Source organism: Mirounga angustirostris, unplaced genomic scaffold (assembly GCF_029215605.1).
Source record: "Mirounga angustirostris isolate CCGP_5_RB_7025 unplaced genomic scaffold, mMirAng1.0.hap1 SCAF_16, whole genome shotgun sequence".
NCBI lineage: Eukaryota > Metazoa > Chordata > Mammalia > Carnivora > Phocidae > Mirounga > Mirounga angustirostris.
The window spans coordinates 42,062,817-42,074,016 of record NW_026991724.1 but is presented as its reverse complement, the minus strand read 5'-3'; the positions used below and the strand labels follow the sequence as shown (position 1 = coordinate 42,074,016).

The 11,200-nt window shown below is 57.9% G+C and overlaps 1 protein-coding gene across 1 annotated transcript in view; it reads right to left on the bottom strand.

Annotated features, from left to right (window-relative positions):
- Positions 1 to 2,183: 2,183 nt before the first annotated feature.
- Positions 2,184 to 11,200, bottom strand: part of CHST8 (carbohydrate sulfotransferase 8) — a 130,845-nt gene continuing 121,828 nt past the window's right edge. The window contains exons 3-4 of the mRNA XM_045890338.3: positions 4,295 to 4,332; positions 2,184 to 3,727 (exon numbers count right to left, since the gene is read on the bottom strand). Coding sequence (XP_045746294.1) covers positions 2,621 to 3,727; positions 4,295 to 4,332 — 1,145 coding nt within the window. The 3' untranslated portion in view covers positions 2,184 to 2,620. The remainder of the gene's footprint in view (positions 3,728 to 4,294; positions 4,333 to 11,200) is intronic.

The window sequence follows — 11,200 nt, the reverse complement described above, 5'->3', positions numbered from 1 at the left end:
CACCAGGCTGGACTTGACATCTCACCTCCCCCGGGCACTCCAGGGCTTCTGAGGCTCATAGGCCCCAGTGGAAACCCCAGATTTTGGGGATGAGAAGGACTGGCAGGGACTTCACTGTGGGCTGCCCCAGACAGGCCCCCATTTGGAGGACGCAGCTGGGGAAGGGCACTGGGGATTGGAGTTATTTCCCCAACTTCACGGGCCTGCTTGACCCCTGGGAAGAGCCTGGGGCCCTGCAGACTATACCCACAAAATGGTGAGCAGATGAAAAGGGGCAGAGATGGGTCAGGGAGGGCGCAGCACAAGATGGTTCCAGAGAGGAAGGAGGACTGTCCGCGGTACCCTCCTCCACCCCGACACATACACACGCTCACGCATGGTACATACCACCTTCACCCCAGACACTGACACCCGGCAGATGCCTACCACTCACACACACACACACACGCACACCCAGGCACACGCACACTCACATGTGCTCACACGCACGCATGCGGTGGGAGGGTGGTCCCATGGCAATCCAAACTGGGTCCAAGCAGCAGCAGTGGGTGAAGGGGCCCCACAGGCTGCCTAAGCTGGGCTTCCAGGTGTCCCCCTGGCTGATGGGATGACATGGTGACACCCGGCCTCAGGCTTCCCCAGATGCGTCCCTGCCCGGAGACACTAGTTGTGCATGGAGGCTTCCCTCTCACTGCGAGCACTGCAGCCTAGGTGCACCTGTTCCTGGGCCGGGTCCCTCCCTGCCTCCTCTCAGACCGACCTGGCCTTGGAGCGTCCACACCCAAGAGCCCCTCGGGCCCTGGCCACAGCCTCCTTCCCGCCCCTCGGAGTTCCCTCCTGCCAGATGGCCAGGCCACTCCAGCTGGAACCCAGGGAAGGGGGGCCCTCACCCTGCTTGCGGTTCCTGGATGCCCGTGACCCCAAGCAGGTGGGAGGTGGCCTCGTTCGTTGTCCCACCTTCATATGTTTCCGGAGCCCATGGCGGAGGCAGAAAGGGCAATGGAGTGGCACACACGCCAGCATGAGGCTGGCTGGGAGCCAGCGGCATGGCCACCTTGGGACCAGCAGGGTCTCCGCCAACATGTGGGGACAGACTGAGAGCAGTCTCCTGGGGAGATCCGCAGAGGGGCCCACAGAAAGATACAGAAGGGCATGCAGCAGACACAGGCCGGTGGAGAGGAGGCCTGAAAGCAGGCAGACAGACAGACCTTTAGAAACAGGCAGCACTGGGCGCCTGGGTGGCTCAGTTGATTAGGCGACTGCCTTCAGCTCAGGTCATGATCCTGGAGTCCCAGGATCGAGTCCCACATCGGGCTCCTTGCTCAGCGAGGAGTCTGCTTCTCCCTCTGACCCTCCCCCCCTCATGCTCTCTCTCTCTCATTTTCTCTCTCTCAAATAAATTAAAAAAAAAAAGAAAGAAAGAAAAGAAACAGGCAGCACTTTCCATTACAAACGGGACCCGACAGAGTCACAGCCTCAGCCCCACTCAAAGCTCCAACACACTGTCTCTGGGACCTTTCACAGAACCACCTTGGCTTTGGACAATTTCAGAGCCATTACTGCGCGGGAAAAGGTACACTGTTGGAGAGAGGTTCCCCCTATGGGCTTCTCTTCCTCCTCCCCCAAGGGTGGGCAGTCCTGAAAGCTTTAAGGTGGTCTGGTCAGGTGAATGGAGCCAGGGCTCAAGGCCAGGGGCGAGGGTCTGCAGATGACAGCTTCGAGAGAAAGCCACGCTGAGAGAGGGGGAGAGCATCGTTCCCCACCCGGAAATGCCACACCCACTGAGACCCCTGTGCTGTGCCCCATGGATCCCCACATGGCAGCTTGCCCAGGGAGCTCTGGCAGATCCTCAGAGGGCCCCTGGCAAAGTGACTAACAGGAAGGGACCCCGTTGGGCCTCCACAGGGACAGGTGGAGCTTCTCCTTTCGGGATAAATGGGCCGGTACTGAGACCAGAGGCCCCAGGTGACCGAGTGCTGGCCCCAGGAGCCTGAGCCATGGGTGCTGCAGCCCCTGGGTCCTCCGCTCCCCCTCCCACGTAGGCCGCTCCCCCCCTTTCCTGCAGCCGGACCTGCAGAGGCCTGGCTCAGGCCATCCTGGGGAGGGAGAAAGAGCCCCCACAGCAGAGGGAAGGGGCCATGTGTTCCCATTCCAACACAAAGGGTAGACACTGCTACTCTGGAAACCATGTGCTTTATTTGGAACCTCCTTCCGAGGGAACCTCCCCCCTGGGTCATAGAAAAGCTGCAAACCATGTGGTTTGGTACAAGGCAATGGCGAAGGGACGGCAGGAAGTCCCTCACCGCTGGGGCCCTCGTCTTCTGGGCCTCAGAATTCCCTGGTCATCCTGACTCTTAGCTGAGCTGGGTGTCTGCAGCTGGGACTCCTGGGGTCCTGCTCAACCCCCAGCATCTTCCTCAGCTGAAGAGTGAGGAAGTGGGGATGGGACAAGGGCCAGAGGCCCCCATCCAAGGCCCGGGCCTCTGTCCCCCACATAGGGCCAGCGGCACCGAGCAGTCACGGCTCCTCCTGTCCCCGGAGCGTGGGCCGCCCCTGCGGACAGGTGCGGGTGCGTGGGGCTGGGCTGCCCGTGGCCGGCTGCCCCCCCCCTCCCCCGCCGTCAGTACAGGTCCGCAAAGGGCTTGGAGTAGTTGAACATCAGGTAGTCCATGTAGTAGAAGTCGTAGGTGCGCTGCCGCTGCAGGGCCGAGAGCTGGGTGAAGTACTGGTGGGCGATGTGCGCCGTCGTCCGCGCCTCCTGCGAGTGCCGGTCTTTGAACCGGGGGAAGGTCAGGTTCCGCGGCGCCCGGATGAGGCTCAGGAAGAAGTTGGCGTCGTCCTCCATGCTCTCGAACTTGCCCACGAAGTCATAGTCGATGAGGCAGGGGCTGCAGAGCCGGCTGACGTGGTCCCAGTGGATGTCCATGCCCACGGGCCGGCGCACGTCCAGCAGGTACTGGACGAACTCGGGGAAGCGCACGCCGGAGCCCGTCCGCAGGGCCTCCCGGGAGGCGTTGGCCCGGTACCGGGCCAGGATGGCCTTGCCGAACACGGGGTGGTAGTAGCTATTGGGATGCTCGAACTTGTCGCGGAAGGCGGAGACCAGCCTCTCGAAGGGCTCGCGGACGAAGAGCAGCTTGGTGTAGGTGCTGAGGCGGTGAAGGATGCCCTGGCGGTCGAAGGCGTCCAGCCGCTTCAGGGCGCTGCCGTAGTGCACCGTGTCGTGCTGGATGTCGGCGGTGGCCGAGGCCAGCCCCGCCAGCACCATGAGCACCCGCTTCCAGTTGGAGCAGCCTGCCTTGGGCACCTCGCAGTACAGGACGCGGTGGCGGTCCTCCACGAAGATGCGGGACACGTGGCGGGGGGTGACCGCCCTGCGGCTGCTGCTGGCCCGGTACTTGGCACACGCTTCCTGCATCACCCGCTTGCGCTCCTGCTGGCTGTGGTGCAGGGTGACCCAGTGGCCGTCGGGGGCCCAGGGTGCCGGCCGCGCCAAGGCGCCGGCCGAGCCGTTGGCCTGGATGGCTGTCGCAGCCGGCATTTTCTTGATAAGCAGCCGCCGGCGGCGCTGCCGGGGCCGGAGCCGGGTGCCCACGTTTAGCTGGGCTTGAGGCCGGTCGGGCGCCAGCAGGCGGGAGCCCCTCGGGGCCCGGCCGGACAAGTCTCTGGGGACCTTTTCCGTAGGTGCCTTCAAGTCACCATCCTGGGAACTGCCTGGTGGGAGGTCCTGGGGCAAGAAGAGAAATGGTTATGGGGGGGGGGGCAGGACAGTTATCAGCGGGGCACTGAGGGTCACACAGGTCAGGCCCTCACTACGGCCGGGGTCCCTGCCCCCTCTGTGGCCTGAGATTTTTTTTTCCGGGTGAGGGAGAAGGAGACCAGCTGACCCTGTGGGATGGGACCCCTCTGGCCTGAGCCCAGGTCCAGTCCCCGAAGGCCCCCACCCCTCGCCGGCCATGGTCTTGAGGCCAGAGGTGCAAGGGCCTTTTGAGCCACGAGATGGCGCAGGCCTCCCAGGAACCTCCGCGTGGCGTGGGACAGGCAGGGAGCTGGCGGCCCAGGAGGCTGGCTCAGATTTACCGCATCTATTAGCACAAGTCCAAAGCCGCCAGCTAACAGGAAGGGGACATTCATGGTTCCAAAGCCCTGGGCTTTGTTCCCGGGGCTCCTGGGAAGGACCGGGCATGTTTTTCTTTCCAAGAATGGATTCGACATGAGCTCCAGAGTTTCTTCCTTGCCCTCCCCAACTCTCCCCAGGCGGCCAGTGCGGAGATTTATGACTCTCAGAACTCACGTTGTAGGGCTGCTGCGGCCTGATGCTGAACTTTATTCCTGAAAAGCAGAGAGGACAGTATTAGTGACAGAAGTACCACGTGGCTCCCAAGGACCTGCTCACGGGCTCTGGACGGTTGGGCCCCCGGGCTGGAGGGCACTTGGGTTGGGCTCAGTTCAGGGAGGCAAGGCTCAGTGTGAGTGCCCCTCCACCGCCCTACCCATCTGGAAAATGGGAGTGCAGCAAGATGTGGTCCCACTGGTCCCCAGCTGATGATGGCTTCTCAGTGTCTCACCTCCTGATATGACCTGGAAGGTCTCGAAAGGTGGCCACCTGCTCCATGGAAGAGCCGGGAACCCCACAGCACCGCCCCTCGCCCCCGTGCAACCTCGCTGTCATTAAGTCACCGGGAAAGGACCCTCAGAAAGCTCTGTCCATCCTCTCTCTATGGCCCATTGGCTCAGCCCTTGCTCTAATCGATGTGGACTTTCTGTGCTCGGAATACGACACACTTACACCCACACTTTCGCACGCACAGGCCTGGGAGTGGAACACACTCCTTCCCTTGGACTGGGGTCTCCCTACTTGCTCTGGGAAGTCCCCTAACCTAAGCACCTACTTTGAGATTTTGGCCAACTCAGCTGGCCCTAGGACTCTGGCATGAGCTGGCCACCTCCTGCTCACCCCGGGCCCCTGCAAAGGCCTAAGCAGAGCCCAGGCACAGAGTGTCTGTCCGGCAAGCACTTGTCACTGGAGATGGAGACAGATCAGTGCATTGCTGACCACACTCCACGATGTTCCCTCTTCCCCCCAAGGAGGCCCTTTAGCTAGGCTGGGGCCGAAGTCACCCAGGATAACAAGCTCTGGGAAGTGAACCTTCGGCTGGATGGGAGGATTCTGCTTCATACTCTGGTTGGTCTTGGGGGAGGTCCTAGTAAAACAAGACGATTTCCTTTGGGGGAACCTATTTAGGAGTTCTGGCCTCCTTCCCCCATCCCTGCCTGGCCACTGAGGCACCAGGGGCTCTTCCTGCTCTGGTGCCTGTAAGTGGCTGCTTCTACTCTGAGGCTTTGTTGAAAGCACCGTCACAATCAGCACCAGCTACCCTTTAAAGAGAAGGCTTGAACTTCCAGTTGGCAGGACGGGGCACACCTGGCCGAGTTCTGGCTGTTCTGGGCTGTGTGCGTGAGATGTTCTGGTGGCCCAGCCTGTCCCCTGCTGTCTCAGTGTACTTAGGCATAGGTCCAGTGGCAGGAAGCCAGGTGGTGAGAGGATATCCAGTCCCTGACCCCGGGGGCCCTGGCAATTTCTCCATGAGGTCGTTTTACAGGTTCAGCCGTTGCTGTGACCCTGGCCTCATACTGGTCAGTCTGAGGATATGCCTATACAACTCCTTCACTCTCCAGCTAGTGAGGAGGTGGGGATGCAAGGTCAGCCCTGGGATGGAAAGCCTACATTCCCTGAGCCTCCTGGGAACTTCTTCGAGTTCCAAAAGTGAAGCAAAAGAGGAACTTGGGCACGTTGCATCTTTCTTCTGTTGCAGTATTTTTCTTGGATCCCTTTGGGCTGGGAACAGGGGTGTGCCCTTCTCCGGGCAGAGGACAGAGTGTCCATAACTTCCTGGGCATTCCCAAGCTTACGGGCAATATGTGTGTACATATGGAGGAACTCTGAAACAAGGCTTCCAGACTCTTCCACGGAGACTGAGGGGAAGCTCCATGTAGAACCGGCTGCCCCCCTCAGGGTATGGGGTGCAGGCAGTGGGTACTTGGCCTGAGAGAGGAGTCTCTTAGAATGGAGCCCCTCACCAGGGTCCCCCTCTCAGCCCAGAGCTTACTTCCTTCCTGCTGGCCACCCCTCCCCTGCTCTGCCTCATCCCTGCATGAGCTTCTTGAGCCCATTTCTTTCTGGCATGTGAGGGTTTCCTCCTGCAGCCAGTCATCACAGATCCCTTCAGCAGAAGGGACCCGCTGCACACTCAGTTTTCCCTCCACGCTGCTGGGTTTCCTTAATTATTTTCTTCTGGTGATGGCAGCTGGCTCTGCTAAATCACCTCTCCTCCTCAGAGTCTCAGATACAGGAATTTACTCTGCTTGTCAATCCTGTCAACTTGTCAAGGTACGGTGGTGCTTATTTATATTCATTTTCTGGAGCAAATGAGTCATGCCAGATTTGGCCAAGAGTGGGACTCAGGAGCCACTCACAAAAGGCACCCTGCCAGCCAGTGGAGCTGGGTGAGGATGTGCTTAGGGAGATGTCAAGCCCTACAGCTGTGACCTCCTGGCACTGTCCTCACAGCCTGGAGGGTGGTGGGCCGTGGGGCCTGTCCTTTTTTTTTTATCTGTGCAGACTGGACAGAAGGATGCTGAGCCTCAAGAGGTTTTCCAGGTTGGTCCACTTAAAGGCTGGAGAGAACATTCCTGATGGATAGAGCCTGGGGCTCAGGGCATCTCTGACCTCTTGGCCACTTTTACCCAATAAAGCCAACCTGGCTGCAACTGCCCCCTTTGAAAAGAAAAAGTCTTGTGGAAAACCCAACAACAGACCTTAGGTGGAGCCTGAATGTGCCACAGGCTGTACGTTCTCGGCCTTTAAACTTATTATAGCTCATTTGGCAAAGAATTGACCCTATCCCATATGCCATTTTGGAATAAAGACAGAAACTTAATGAAGGAAATGTAACATGCTCCCCCCCTTGCCAGGGGCCCACTGTCCCTACTTTTTCTGTGGAGGAAGCTACTCCTCGATGCACTGCTTGGATAAAAGCCAAAGCAAAGCCCACCCCTAGCTCTGAGCAAGTGAAGGTCTGCAGCCTTGGGTGCCTTGAGGACGGGGTCTGCGTATGCCCAGTGGGCTGCACTTCAGCACTCTGGACAGCTCTGTGGAGTGACGGGGAAAGACACCAAAGGGCCCCCACCTCTGCGTCACACATGAGGACATAGGACCACCAGGAGCCACCAGAATTGGTACCATGGTGGGGGGACTTATGGGGCGGCGGGGACTCGGCTTCAATATAACCACCACCAGCCCCTCCCAAGCCCTCAGATGAATGCGCAACCTAGATAGAAACAGTGGGCTTGCTGAACAACATAAACCACACCCCCTAGCCTCCTTTTCCATCCAATGGCACCAATGCCACCACACGTCTCTGCTGCCTCCCACCCCCCTTCCCTGCGACAGGGGAATCCCAAGGCAAGTCATGTACATGCTCCATGTTCGGCGTCTGAGTTACCTGTCTTCTCCTTTCAACATAATGTTAACAATCTGTAAGGGAGCTCCATCCCCTGCACGACAAGAAAAAAACAACCGCTTTCTCTTTCTGGACAGATGACATTTGCAGAGTGGTTGAAACACATGCTGTATGATAAGAGTGAGCATTGGTGAGAATAAACAAGGCGTCAGTTATTGGGACTGCCAAGTGGGCGCCACACTGTGAACTCTTCATTGGCTCAGGGTTTTCTTCAGAGTGTTTGGCTGAAAAGCTTACTGGTTACCTGCCAAGGGGAGGAAAAGGCTGATGATGGTGTATGTGACCAGTTTCTTTCTTTTTTTTTTTTTTTCATAAATACGGAAAACTGACACATCACCTTTATTTTTTTTTAAAGATTTTAATCTATTCATTTGAGAGAGAGAGAGAGAGAGAGTGAGAGCACAAGCAGAGGGGAAGGGCAAAGGGAGAGGGAGAAGCAGACACCCCACTGAGCAGGGAGCCTGACCCTAAGCTCGATCCCAGGACCCTGGGGCCATGACCTGAGCTGAAGGCAGATGCCCAACCAACTGAGCCACCCAGGCACCCCTCTTTTTTTTTTTTTTTTAAGATTTATTTATTTGCAAGAAAGGGAGAAAGAGAGAGCGAGCGAGTGTGCGTGAGTTGGGGGAGGGGCAGAGGGAGAAGGAGAGAGAATCCCCAAGCAGACTCCCCACTGAGCGTTGAGCCTGACTCAGGGCTCAATCCCAGGACCCCTGAGATCATGACCTGAGCCGAAATCAAGAGTCAGACACGGGCGCTTGGGTGGCTCAGTTGGTTAGGCGACTGCCTTCGGCTCAGGTCATGATCCTGGAGTCCCTGGATCGAGTCCCGCATCGGGCTCCCTGCTCGTCAGGGAGTCTGCTTCTCCCTCTGACCCTCCCCCCTCTCATGTGCTCTCTCTCTCTCATTCTCTCTGTCTCAAATAAATAAATAAAATCTTAAAAAAAAAAAGAGTCAGACACAACCGACTGAGCCCCCCAGGAGTCCCTGCGTGGCCAGTTTCTTATAATTAGGCTGTGCAGCCTGAGTCTGGGGCAGAACTGTGGACGGGGCTTCAGAGGCACATGGGCTGTTGGGGAGAGGGTTGCTGCCTACTCCTCTCCAAGTCACAGGAGAGAGACCTGCTGGGTTCAACTCAAAAGCCCCCATCGTTGATGCCCAGGACCCTCTGAGGGTCAGGCTGTGTAGACTGGCGACACTGACATGGGTCAAAAACAGGACCCAAGTTCCTAGAAAGGGCTGGAAGTTGCCACATGAGCCCTTGGTTGACCATGTTTGAGGAGTGTGACTGCGCTTCTGGCTGCTCAAATCCCAGCCCCAGGCCCTGATCATGGAGAGAGGGTCCTGCTGCTCTGAACACTGTGGCCTGGAGGCAGGTAGGACGGTCCTGAAGGAGTCGGACCCGCAAAGGGAAACAGATGGCAGAGAACGGAAGGGGCCAACATGGGTCATGAGGCATGGGTGTGAGCCCACAGTCCCTGCTCTGTGCAGTTTCAGCTTGTGGTTCTTGGATCCCCAGAGCTACCCCCAACTGCGTTTCCTTGGCTCCTTTTCCATGTCCTGGATCTTCTGGTGGCTGAGCCTGCGTGACCACAACCATCTGTGCTGTCTCCCCACATGTCCACTAATGCTGCCCATCAGGCCAGGAAACTTCCAGGGGTTTCAGGCTGGCCTGAGCGGGGAAGACACTGAAAATGAGGCCCCCACTGCATCTTGGTGTCCACCATGTATGAGATACAAAGTTTTGGTCCTAGCCAGATTCCCTGGCAGGTGCATCTGGTGGATGAGCAGCCTTGCCCTGTTCTGCTATGTCACGTCCTCCTTAGAAAGAAGCAGCTCCTGAGCCTCACGTATGGTCCGGGGGGCAGCCTGAACGGCCGGGCGGTGTTCGGGTCCTCACACAGTGCTGGTGAGCCGCAAGGTGGGAAGCGTGGATGCCGGCAGGAGAAACGCAGCCAGGAGGGTGTGCTGCTTGCTGGGGTCAGGGGAGGAAGCCCCGAGGGAACGCCCAGGCCCCACTCCACAGGAAGCATGGAAGGGTTCTGAAGGAGGGGCTCCACGACTAGGATCCACAAATGGGGGGAGGGGGAAGGGGGAATTTATTTTAAGGAATCGGCTCATGTGGAAGGCTGGCAAATCCAAAACCTGCTGGACCGGTCAGCAGGTTGGAGATGCAGGGAAGAGTCGACGTTGCAGGTTGAGGCTGAGGGCCCACCTAGAGGCCGAATTCCTTCCTCCTTGGAGGACCTCAGGCTTTTCTCTGACACATTATGGGTGATCTGCCTTTCTCAAAGCTTACGGACTTAAATACTGATCACCTCTAAAAACATGCCTTCACAGTAACATCTGGATTGGTATCTGGCCAAACATCTGGGCACGATAGCTCGGTCAAGTCGACACAAAATTCACCATCGCCAGGGGTATACTGACTTCTTAAGGCTTGCAGTCAGAAGGTACCACAAAGCTGGTATTTGAAGTCATTAAAATAACCAACATTTATCCTCTCACAGTTCTGGAGGCTGTGTCTGGAATGAAAGCCGTGTACCCACCACAGCTTCTAGTTCTAGCTTCTGGCAGCCCCAGACGTTCCCTGCTTGTGACCACTGAGGCCTAGCCTCTGTTCCCCTCTTCACATGGCTGTCCTCCCTTGTGGGCCTTTTCTTCTTCTTCCAAGGACACCAGCCATTTCACGCTAGGACCCACCCAAATGACCTCATCCAGACTTGATGACATCAGCAAAGGATCTATAAGGTCACGGTCATTGGTCCCAGGGGTGGGGACTTCCAACATAATTTGGGTGAGGGGACACAGTTCAACCCATAACACGGCGGCGGCGGTGGGTGGGTGGTGGTGGTAATGTGACTTCAGAGCACTCTGGAGGCAGGGCCAGGAACAGCCTGGAAGAGGTAAGAAAGTATTTCCCCAACTGGGCTGGGTGATCTGATCAGTAGTGAAAGATCGTGTTAGTTCTCGATGTTCTGGGGCAGGGACCATGTCTCGTCTGAGTCAGACAGTCTGGCAACGTGCCTGGCACACAGCAGGAGCTCAATAAATGCTCTTGAAAAGGCTGATGCTGCCTAGACGGAGAGCTGCCCCTGGAAGTGAGGATGGGCATGGGCTTCTCCCAGCAGGGGTGGACCCAGGGTCCCGGCTGGAGCCTGCCAGCCCCCAGAGGAGCTTCTCCAGCTCAGCCTGGCATCTGCGGAAGGGTCCGTGTGTCTGGGCAGCAGCTGCCAGCCGAGTGGCAAGATGCAGACGGGAACTGCCTGGGCTGAGGGGCCTGTCCACCCCCACCCAGGTGGTGCGGTCAGATCTACGATGCACTGGCTGCCTCCCATTGCCACCGTGGGGCACCAGGACGGGGCCTGTGGCCTCCATGTGGCCACACCTGCCCTGGCTCTTCTCCCACCAGCTCAGGCTCTGCCCTTTTGAGGGGCAAACCCCCCCCCACCCCGCTGCCCCCATCGGCCTCTGATGCCTCATCGTGAGCTGCTCCCTTCCTCTGGGCAGGTTGTTAATTTATGCAGATGAGATGCAAAACTGAAGTTTAAACACACTCAGCAATTAGCGGGCAGCCTGGACTCCAGGCACAGAATTCAGATGGAAGGAGCCTCACCAAAGGGTCTTAAATTCTCACTTGTGATGGCAGGAAAATCCAACTCATTAAATTCCCTGCT